At 40.2% G+C, this 11924-nt stretch overlaps 1 protein-coding gene across 1 annotated transcript; it reads right to left on the reverse strand.

The window, feature by feature from the left end:
• Positions 1 to 788: 788 nt before the first annotated feature.
• LOC136070818 (uncharacterized) lies at positions 789 to 3170 on the reverse strand. The gene is made up of 2 exons (XM_065781277.1): positions 2868 to 3170; positions 789 to 2648 (listed from the first exon to the last, which is right to left on the reverse strand). Exons 1-2 carry the CDS (start codon positions 3168 to 3170, stop codon positions 789 to 791), a joined length of 2163 nt encoding a protein of 720 aa, XP_065637349.1.
• Positions 3171 to 11924: the final 8754 nt, after the last annotated feature.

Consider the following 11924-nt stretch of genomic DNA (forward strand, 5'->3'; position numbering starts at 1 on the left):
TCTTCCCTTACTAGGGCCGCGCTTACTGCCCCCCGTGAAATGGCTAGGTATAAGTAGAGATCTTCCCCTGGTTTGGACGGGCTGAGCAAAGGTGGCGAGGAAAGGTATCTCTTTAGATCTTCAAATGCCTTCTGGCACTCATCCGTCCACTCGAATGATTTCTTCAGGATGCGGAAGAACGGTAAGCACCTGTCTGTTGCTTTTGAGACGAACCTATTCAAGGCGGCAACTCTGCCGTTCAAGCTCTGTACCTCCTTTGTTGTTCTTGGGGGTTCAAGCTCCATGATGGCCCGTATTTTCTCTGGATTGATCTCTATTCCTCTTTGGGACACCATAAAACCCAAGAATTTTCCTGCCGTCACCCCGAATGCACATTTGTCCGGATTCAGCTTCATGTTGTATGACCGTAGGGTGTCGAATGTCTCCTTGAGGTCGCTCAGATGGTCTTTTTCGAAAAGGCTCTTGACCAGCATGTCGTCAACGTAGACCTATACGTTTCTCCCAATCTGGTGTGCGAACATCTTGTCCATTAATCTTTGGTATGTTGCCCCGGCGTTCTTGAGTCCGAACGGCATCACTTTGTAGCAAAAGAGGCCTTGGCTGGTGACGAAGGACGTTTTCTCCTGATCGTGTTCCTCCATCTTGATCTGGTTATAGCCCGAGAAGGCATCCATAAAACTTAAAAGCTGGTGTCTGGCCGTGGAGTCAACTAGTGCATCTATCCGCGGGAGGGGGTAACTATCCTTTGGGCATGCTTTGTTAAGGTCCGTGAAGTCGACGCACATCCGTCACTTTCCACTGGCCTTCTTGACCATGACCACGTTTGCCAACCACTCTGGGTAATATACTTCCCTTATAAAACCCGCCTCCAGTAGCTTTCCGACCTTTTGCGCTATTGCTCTGTCCCGTTCAGGAGCGAAAACTCGCTTTTTCTGCCGGACCGGGGGGGTTGAAGGGTTCACATTTAGCTTGTGGACTATGACAGAGGGGTCGATCCCGGGCATGTCTTCATGGTTCCATGCAAAGATGTCCTGGTTTCTCCTAAGGAAGGTTATGAGGGCCTGGCGCACAGATTGGCAGGCCAATGTTCCAATTCTGGTTGTTCGCTCTGGTTTGGACTCGTTGAGTATTACTACCTCCATCTCTTCAGCTGGTTCTGCGACCGTCTGCTGTTCTTCTATGCACATCGCATGATGGTGATCTTCCATTTCTAGCATGGCAATGTAGCACTCTCGGGCTGTCGCCTGATTCCCTCGCAATTCTCCAATCCCATAGTCCGTTGGGAATTTGATCATTAGGTGGTACGTGGATGTTGCTGCTTTCCATGAGTTAAGTGTGGGTCGTCCGAGAATACCGTTGTAAGCGGAGGAGCAGTCTACTACGAGGAACATTACATTCCTAGTGAGTTCTTGAGGGTAATCACCCACCGTTACCGGGAGTGTGATGGAACCTATTGGGAATACCCTGGTTCCTCCGAAGCCGAAAAGGGGAGCGCTTGCCGGCATTAATCGTGCTCTGTCTATCCCTATTTGCTGGAATGCTGGATAGTATAGAATGTCTGCTGAGCTGCCGTTGTCGATTAGCACTCGGTGGACGTTGTAGTCCCCCACACGTATACTGACGACCAGCGCATCGTCATGCGGATGATGAAGTCTCCTTGCATCTTCTTCGGTGAATCCTATGATAGGGCTCTCCATCCGTGTGGTATTGGGCCCCGAGCCCGTCATGTGGACGTTCAGGACCGATCTTAGGTACATTTTTCGAGCCTTTTTGGAAGAACTGGTGGATGCGGTTCCCCCCACTATCATCCTTATGTCTCCGATGGGGGGTCTCGGACGCTCGTTATCCCGACGGGGGGTCGGTTCTTGGCGATTATGCTCTGTTTTCTCTTTGTTGACGAATTTCTGCAACTTCCCTTGTCTAATGAAGGCTTCAATCTGGTGCTTTAGGTCGTAGCATTCGACCGTGTCGTGGCCATGGTCTCGGTGGAAACGACAATACTTGTCTCGCGACCGTTTGCTTGGGTCGCTCTTTAGTTTTCCCAGGAATGTCAGCTTCTCCTCGTCTTTGATTTGCATCAAGACTTGGTCAATCGGAGCGTTCAGGGGGGTAAAACTTGTGAACCTTCCACTCGGGGGTTTTGGGCGTCTGTCGTCTCTTCTGTCCCCTGCCCTTTGTCTTTTCTGCCCTTGGTCCTGGCGCATGTCAGCCTGGCGTTCTCTCTTCTTGGGCCTTTCTTCCCGCGCAAGCAGCACGTCTTCCGCGTTCATGTATTTGGTGGCCCTGTAGAGTACTTCTGACATGGTTTTGGGATCGTTTTTGTATAGCGAGAACAAAAACTTGCCCTCCCGCAATCCGTTCGTGAAAGCTGCCACCAGTATCTTGTCGTCGGCTTCGTCAATTGAGAGGGCTTCCTTATTGAAGCGGGTCATGTAAGATCTTAGCGTCTCGTCTTCTCTTTGCCTGATGCTCATCAAACACGCTGTGGACTTCTTGTACCTGTGTCCCCCTATGAAGTGCGAGGTGAACTGAGAGCTCAGTTCTTTGAAAGTGCTAATGGAGTTCGGTGTCAACCGACTGAACCAAATCCTCGCGGAACCCTTCAGTGTAGTTGGGAAGGCCCTGCACATGATTTCGTCCGGTACCCCCTGTAGATACATCAGGGTTTTGAAAGTTTCCAGGTGATCAAGAGGATCCTTCATCCCGTCATAGCTCTCTATATTCGGCATGCGAAACTTGTGGGGTAGGGGGAAGGAGTTCACGGCCGCAGTGAAGGGTGAATCGGTACGATTGACCAGATCGTCAAGGTCACTGGAGACTCGCCCCTTGAGGGCGTTCATCATAACCTCCATTTGTTCCCTCATTGCCTGCATCTCGGCAGCAATATGTGGTGGAGTCGCATCCGTGAGGGATGGCATGCTCACGTGCTGCCTCTCCGGCCTGCTTGGGGCGTGGCTGCCCTCAGGTCTCTCTTGATTCCTGTTTGGAGCACTAGTCCCTTCCTGATCCTCTAGCCGGTTATTTAGTGCTGCATTCTTCTGGCGCAGCTGTTCCTCCAAGTCGAGGTTCTGTTTGGTGAGACGCTCCACGGCGGTGCTAAGGGTCCGAACTTGTCTCTCGAGGGCAGTCGTGGGTGGTTCTTCTCCTTGCACGTCATTAGTAGTTGCCATTGAGCAAGTGAGTACCATGCAACTTTTTAGTCCGGGAAACGATAGTATGGCTTAATTACTCGAAATTTCCCACAGACGGGGCCAACTGATGAATCAAGAAAATTCACCAATGAATCGCACGATACTCCTCTCGCTTCGTATGCTAACCTGCACGAAACAAAAGAGAAAACCTATCGAAGAACACCGGTGTGGTGCCGGCCAAACACCCTCCGAAGGTTAAGTCAGAAAGTATGCTCACAACTCTAGAGTGCTAGAGAGGGTTAATTATATGTACCTTGGCTTGTGAGGGTATTGGTGCTTTTATAGTGGCTTGAGGTTGACATCTCTTCCTTGGCGCGGAAGTCTTTTCCTTATAGGACTCTTCTTGTAGAATCCTAGACGTGATGAATAAGTCTCCTCCTTATGCAGAAGATTTTTACCAAGTATATAAGATTTCCAGAGTCCTACTAGCGCAAGGACTCTATTTGGGCCCTTATGAGAATGGGTCAAAACATCCCCCATTAGGGGCTCAGCAGGCCCATGGACACCTAGCCCACCATTCTTCACTCCGTCCATATCCGATCTGCTCACATCAGGTCCGTCCAATGGGGGCCCGTGCAAATGATGGATCCGTTCATTCGGGCATAAGCGGGCCATATTCGGTCCGTCCAGTCACATAAGACATTTCAAGATATTTTTCCCCTTTCAATGGTAAATCATCACTGCGAGGATGCCGGTTACTGTTGTTAGAGCCAAGATACTCCCCAGCACAAGGGGAAACGGGGGGCAGGGTGGGGATTGTGAAGAGAGGGTTGGAATTAGTGTTGCAATGATGGTGGTAAACAACATGAACAGGGCAAACATGGTTGAAATATTTGGATTTTGGAGTTGGAGCTGAAGGTCGTCTGTTCTGAAATAGCCATAAAGTCAAAGTCATGCTTTTTTTTTTAGTTGCTTGGATCACCATCGTTTGGTAGATAGTCTCAGGCAGTCTCAGATCTAGACTTCACCAACCTTGCTCTTCCCATGTTGACTTCTCCGTCTTGTTTTACACTAGTGTTGTATTTATTTTTGTATGTAGCTCTTTTGTTTTTGTTTTTGTTTGTTTTTTTTTTCCATGCTCGGCTGCTAAAACAATAAAAAGCCTAAAATACCTCTCAGTCTTACTCTGAAATCGAAAAATAACCTCAAAAAAAAAAAAAAAAGGCTCACTGCTTTAAACCCACATGGACCTTTCTATTTTTTTTATAATTATATACAGCATCGTAGACCCTTCGTGGAAGATAAAAAAAGTCTTTGATAATCATATTTATTTTATCCTAGCTAGTTAAGAACATGCAAAAGTCCTTAAAAATGCAAATAGGGGTACACTATTCACAAAAACCCTACATTCGGTGATCTATTTTTCAAAGTATTTTACGACATGCTGCAATTACATCTAAATATAAATGTTACTGTAGCAACATCTAAATCATTTTTCCTATTTATTTATCCACTCTTCTCTCCCTCGGACTTCTTCTCTCTCACTCCTTAGATTTAGGTCATCATTCTAGGTCGTCATTTAGATCTAGGTGGTAGTCACGGTTGTTTTTCGCTGGGGTGGATTGTTAGTGCTGGTGTTGTTGGGTTTAGTTTTGGTGGTTATCATGGTTTAGGTGGGTTGTCAGTGTATGTTGTGGCAACCGTAATAATTGAAAATAATATTATGAAATTTTTTTATATAATCATCTTCACACTTTATTTATATATATATATATATATATTAATGGAAAAGAATAAATGTTATGAAAATAAATTCACTTACACAAGATTAAAGAAGAGAGAAGAAAGAAAAAAAAAAAAACACAAGAAATTTACATGATTTAGCAATTTGCCTATGTACACAGATGGTGATAGAGAAAGTTTCACTATAAAATAAGGAGATTACAATAGTAGCACACAAACATTCTCACAAGTTTCCAACACCAAATATATACTTGGCTCTCTATCACAATGAATAAAGAACACCCTATTGTATTTGCTAAAGTCTATTTTGTGGCTACTTCTTTCTCTCAATGTAAATTAAGATTTTTCCATTAAGAATAAAGAACACCATATTCACAATACACCTAGATATTTCACCAAATGTTCTATCAAGCCTCTCAGCTCTTCCATTTTGTTGAGACATTCTGGTACCATAAAGTGCCTTCTAATGCCATACTTTTCACAAAACCTCAAAAACTCATTATTTGTGTACTAAGTGTCATTATCAGTTTTAAGACACATGACATTCCTTCCAGTTTGGTTTTCCACTTCAATGTTACACTTCTTGAACTTTGCAAATGCATTAGATTTGCTCTTCAAAAAGTAAACTCAAACTTTCTAAGAATAGTAATCAATGAAACTCATATAATACCGAGATCGATCTTTAGAGACAACCTTCGCCAGTTCCAAAATATCATAATGAAAATAATCCAGAATTTCCTTTGTATTGTGTTTGGAAGTTTCAAATTGCACCTTACACTACTTTCCCAAAAGGTAGTATTTAAAGAAATATAATTTACATGACTTAACTCCAACCAACAGATTTCTTTTCTGCAATTCCCTCATATCACGCTCACCCAGGGATGGACTCAGAATTTTAAGCCAATGAGGGTTGGAGTACAAAGGAAAAAAAGAAAAAAGAAAAAAGAAAAAGAAAAAACCCCTCTAAATAGGCATCATCTAGTATTAAAAAAAATATAAATACCCAAAATTGTTGTTTCTAAATACATTAAAAATGCAATCATTACCTAAAAAAAATTAATACTAGACTGGCTAGGATTTTTTTTTTTTTTTTTTTTGGTTGAAGTTAGATCATTCACATGGTGGTGCTAAAAATTTAGCTTTTAACACCTCAAAAATGTACTTTATCTATTTTACCACCTCAATTTACAATGCATATAATATCAAATGTTCTATTTTTTTTATCACTTCATTTAAAATAATATAAACAACTCATTAAAATAATAAAGGAAGAGAGAGAATTTGATTTTTTTAATTGAAGGACGAGATATAATCTTAATGAAATATTATATTTTATTTTTAACAACTTGCTACAGTCAATTGCAAAGAATTTAGCTTTAACTTTTCCAATAACAAATGAATTTTTGGTTCTTTGGTGGTAAAATAGTTTTTTTTTTTTTTTTGGTAAAATATAATCACCATTGTGAATGTTTTTATTATTTTTTGGGATGGATAATTGCTATTTGGGTGAGCCTAACTAGGCTTATTGAGAAGAAGGAGGCCTAAGGTTTTGGAAGGGAGGCTCAAGTATAAAAATGAAATATATAATAACTATTAAAAAAAAAATGGACCCAGGTGGGGCTCGGGCCCCCACCTGTATCCGCCCTTGTGCTTACCTATATACCCTAATCACTTATGCCACAAGAGTATATCATCCTGCTCAAATTTAGTAATTGCAGCAACTTGACCTACAATGGTGCTGCCAAAAAATCTGTAGATATTATCATCTACTTTTTGTCTCTTCATCATAATTCATAACTAAAGCACCCTTTGATATCTTCATTATCTCATTTTTAAACTTATAGATAAAGCCATTTTGAAATCTAGAACATGCTTACATCCTATAATGTTCTCACGACATTATTAAACATCTTAACTTAATTGTTCTTATTCTAACAACTTTGCAAGCGACATTATTTTCCATTAGCACAGAACCGTAATTAAATAATTTGTAAGTGTTGAACCAATCCCTGTGGAGTCACATGGAACAAATATGCTGAATCTAGAACCTAAGAATCAATCAAACGGTTAGATTTGATGAAACAGAACACAAGTCTCCATTTGAATTTGCATCTACTTCCACTTCATTAGTAGATCTTGAGGACCCTTCCTTGTTTTTATCCTTGTCTCTTTTCCACTCTGGATGGTCTCGACGTATTGGCCCTTCTTTTGGCATTTATATTACTTCACTATCTTACTCTTGGATTTGGGTATACTATGTCCCCTGGTAGAACCATTTGTCTTGTCTTTCTCCCTTCCATGATATTGATTACCCTTTACCATGAGCCCTTCACCAAAACTCTTACTCGGATTTTATTTACGATGGTAGTGATCCTTCAAGACTCCTAAGATCTCTTTAAATTCCAAAGTCTCCTTCCCCCAACATAGGATTGTAACCAAATGTTAGTAGGAAGCCTAGATCAAGGTTAAAACCATCATCGCGTTATCTTCATCGTTGAATTTTGTATTGATCCTCAACATGTCACTGATAAGTTGGTTGAACGTGTTGATGTGCTACACCAAATCTGCACTCTTAACCATCTTAAGCCCATAAAGTTTCCACTTAATATTCAATTTATTTTTGAGGGACTTGGACATATATTGGCTCTTCAACTTCAATCATATAGCAACAGTTGACACCTCATCCATGACATCATACATAAGCTCATCTATCGGACATAGTCAAATTGTACTCATTGTCTTCATCTCGAGTTCTTCCCACTTGTCATCAATCATCTTCTTTGGTTTCTTTGTTTTCCATACAAAGCCTTCAACAAGCTTTGTTGAACTAACATTTCTTTCATGATTCTCTGCCATAACCTGAAGTTACCAATCTTGATTACGTCTACCTTGAAAATAGAAGCATTAACCTCCATTAGATCAACCAACCTGGAGCTTTGATAACAATTTTTGTGAAAATAAACCCACTTACGTAAGATTAAATAAGAGAAGAAAAATAGACACATCGAACTTAACTATGTCTATCTTGGCAATAGAAACATTAACCTTTATTAGATCAACCAACTTGGTGCTCTAATACCAATTTTTTTTGAAAATAAACTCACTTACACAAGATTAAAGTAGAGAGAAGAAAAATAGACACAGAGAAGTTACGTGGTTTGGCAATTTGCCTACATCTATAGGCGATAACAGAGAAAATTCCACTATAAAATAAGGATATTATAATAGTGGCATGCAAACACTCTCACAAGACCTAAACCCCAGAGTCTCTCCCATAAAAATTAAAGAACACCCTATTGTATTTACTAAGCCTATTGTGCTGCTACATCTTTCTCTCAACACAATTATGTGCCTACATCACATAATATAATATAATATATAATAGGCAAAGGTCGGCTACTACTGCAAGTCCTAAACCAAGGACATGGTTTTCTAGTGCATGTCATACACCAAAGTAGAGTCCTATTACTACTAGGGCTATGTAAACTACCTTTGACCAGTAATAGTCAACCACACAACAATAAATTATTATTGAGATATATCCTATTATCAAATTTTCTTAATATCTTTTAAGAGGTAACACTTTTTTTTCTTTTTTTCTTTTTTTTTTTTTTAATTCTTCAATCAAAACTAATGAAGCAGAATATATATATATATATATATCACAAAAGAAACCTAATTACTAATTATTTCATATTTTTCCCTTTGTAATCAAAACTAATGAAGCAGAATATATATATATATATATATCACAAAAGAAACCTAATTACTAATTATTTCATATTTTTCCCTTTGAAAAAAAAAATCTATTTTTTTGATTAAAAAAATGTTACTGATAATAGCTTAATTTTTCATATTTATATCATTGTTAGAAAGCATTATCATACTTATTTTGAGTTAATTCATGAATTTTATAGGTGGTTTTGGAATAATGCTTAATAATCAATTTTGTGTTTAATTGAATTTTAATGCGTGAATTTGTTTTTTATAAGATAATGAAATTAAATAAGTGAATTTGTGCAAAGAAGAAAACTAATGGACTTTGCTATTACAAGGGCCATGATGAAGTCAAGGAATGCCAACCCAATTAAATTCAAGTCCAATTGGAGTAAGGAATCAAAAGAAATTTGTATTGAATCCAGGTCAAGTTCGGATTAGTATTTGGAGCATAAAATTCGGCTCAAATATCCAATCAAGATGATTCAAGTTGGTGTAGAAATTTAACTTAAACGGTAACAACTTTGTAGCTTACAAAAAGTTTGAATTCTGAAGTTAAATGGGTTGAAAACGTCGGTTAAGTGAAACCTAAAAACTTGATATTTTCTCTAAACAGAAATTCAACTTGTAATAGGATTCCTTGACCTATTTAAAGGCTCTATAGGGCAAAATTCAGGACAGAGCTTGTTAGGACACATGTGATTCATGTTAGGAACATATGTCACTATTTTATGTAATTGGCTAATCTTTTGACAAAACGCACTTTACTTGTAATTGGGTAGATCTAGGATGTGTTTAATACTTCAAGGAACATTGTTTCAAGTTCAAATATTAAAGTCATGCAAGTCTGTCCAAGAATTAATTCAGAAAGTGTTATTCATTAAAACTCGACAACTAGCATCTATCGCAATTTAAAGAGAGCTGCTTCAACCCGAAGCTTGACAGCTGCTCGACAAATAGCCTATCTGTCGAGATTTATGAAGTTTAGTTTTTCAGGACTATTTTTCATCCAATCCGTGAATGTATGTTTAGGCCTTCTTTTCTCACAACTCTAAACATATATAAAGATTATTTTAAGAGTGGTCAAAGCTGGCACAGTTGCACAAGTGTGAAGTAAAGTCTTGTTCATGCAAATTGTGACCAAAGACAGAAGAGTTCATCTTTCTCTTCAAGAAGTTACTGTGTTTGTACACCGTAGGATTTTGTGACCAAGCAACTTCACGATCTTCATCGTCTAGATGAACTGAAGAACTTTTCAGCCAACATCTTTTTTTAAGTTGGTGATCAAGTCACGTATTGGGATCCGCACAATTGGTTAGTCACACATTGGGAGCCATGCATTGAAAACAGTGGTGACTCCAAGAATTTTTTTCAGGGTGTTCCTGGGTGGACTTGCTCTGTTACAATTTTTTTTCTTCAGATTCTCTGTTACAATTTTTTTTTTTAGCTTTTTCTTTCTGCTTGAAAATAATGTTATGAATACCGTTTTGGATCCTATTTTGGTTTGTTTAGTGAAACGAAATATTTCGGTACCGATCTATTTTGATGTACCGTTTCAGGGTGTTTAGGAGTTTCTAAAAAAAATTAAAAATAATATTGTAAGGACTCAACTTGGATTAACCCTGAGTGATGGGTTTTTAGCCCAATAAGCCCAAACAATAAATTTATAGAGAATGGGTTGACAGGTTTAGGTGCTGGCCATCGATCACCATGCACGAACTTTTCTTATAAAAAATGCTAAGTGTTTCCTTACAAATGGGGGAATGCTCCTCGGCCTGTGGCCGAGGAGGCCTTCATGTTCTCTCTTCTCTCCTTTTTCTTTTTTCCCCCCCCCCCTTCTTTTTGCTTTACTCGCTTTTCTTTTATAGTTTTCATCTTCCTATCTCCTGCTTCCATCTGTTGATCGTCTATTCGCTTTCCTTCTGGTCGTCCGTCCCATCAGAGGCCTTATCGGCACTCAAGTGGCTCACTCTAATCAACGTTATCCTGCCAAGGGGTTACCTCCCCATTAATGCGGCCAGGGGGGTTAGTTGAGTGCATTAAATGCGAGAGTGACAGCTTACTTTGGGGTTAGCCTCTCCCCAAAATCACCTTTGTCAGGCCGAGGACAAGGTATCCTCGGCGGGGATCTAGGAAAATAGGCTCTCCCCTTCTCCCTCAAAAAATAGGTTGTGCTCCTCGGCATGGGCCTTGGTCCTGCTATATGATGGGCCGAGGCTATCAGGCCTATGGGCCCCACAATAGTCCCTCAAAACTCTGCTGCGCATTCCCTCGAACGGGGAGGAGGGTTTTGATACATGCGGGTCCACTGGACGAATTGCCCCACTTCAGTTTATATTGATGCTGGCGGCTTCTTGACTGCCCGATGCACGTTTTTAGCGTTTCGAGACTTAAAGGGTGCCCACATTAAATTTTGGCGGCACCACGTTTCCCACTTTCAACGGCATGATCTTCTGCTTTTATGAGCAAGCGGTTTCATTTGGGGAAATTAAGGGAGAGTATAAATACCTGTTTGAATCGCCTGGTTTCATCATTTTTGCGCTTATAATTATTGATGCATATAGTTTGAATCTAGTTCGACTGGCATACTATCTGAAGGGTATCGTCATACTCCTGTAAGTCTTCTTTTTCTAGTGACCCCAAATTTCCTTGATTTCATTCTTCCTTTTCTCTTTTAGAGCTTTTAGTTGTCTTTGGGGAATGGGTAAGTTTAAGAAGTTGGTCGAGTCCGATGAGATGATGAACAAATTCATTGTTGACTATGGAATACCCAATAATGTGAATTTGAAGTACTGCGAAGAAGGAGAGTGGTACCTTAGGAGGAGAGAGGGTGAAGTCGTGATCCCAATAGTCGCTTTTGTAGAAGGAGGGATGAGAATCCCTATGAGGCCGGTGACCCTCAATTACCTTAGGCATTTCCGCCTGACTCCTACTCAGTGTACTGTGAATGTATTTAGGATACTAGGGTGTGTAGATACCCTGAATGAGAAAATGAGGCTGAGACTGACTCACCATGATGTGAATTGGTGTTACAACCTTCATCACCTAAGGGGTAAGACATATTATATGAAGACAAGGGACGATAGGGTTCGTCTTATCCAGTGTCTTCCTGATTCCAATAAGGGGTTGAACCAAGATTTCCTCATAGTGTCAGGAGAGTGGCACGACGGCTTTCATTGCCCAACCGTAGAGGGGGAGCCAGGTAGGGCATCCGAAATACAAGATAATCTAGGTCTTAGCACTTTTAAGTTTTATACCTGTATACTCGATTTGGTTGACTAACCATAGGAATTTCGCTTTTCCTTTCACAGATCCACACGCCTTTGCACGTCA

Source organism: Quercus suber, unplaced genomic scaffold, assembly GCF_002906115.3.
Source record: "Quercus suber isolate HL8 unplaced genomic scaffold, Cork oak 2.0 scaffold_262, whole genome shotgun sequence".
In the NCBI taxonomy this organism is placed as follows: Eukaryota; Viridiplantae; Streptophyta; class Magnoliopsida; order Fagales; family Fagaceae; genus Quercus; species Quercus suber.

What these genes read in the sequence shown, in the direction of transcription:
- LOC136070818 (XM_065781277.1), bottom strand. Translation starts at nt 3,170, where the DNA reads ATGGCAACTACTAATGACGTGCAAGGAGAAGAACCACCCACGACTGCC. An exon ending in ATATTGCTGCCGAGATGCAG is followed by an intron (nt 2,649 to 2,867) that starts GCAATGAGGGAA and finishes ATGTATCTACAG; the next exon opens with GGGGTACCGGACGAAATCAT.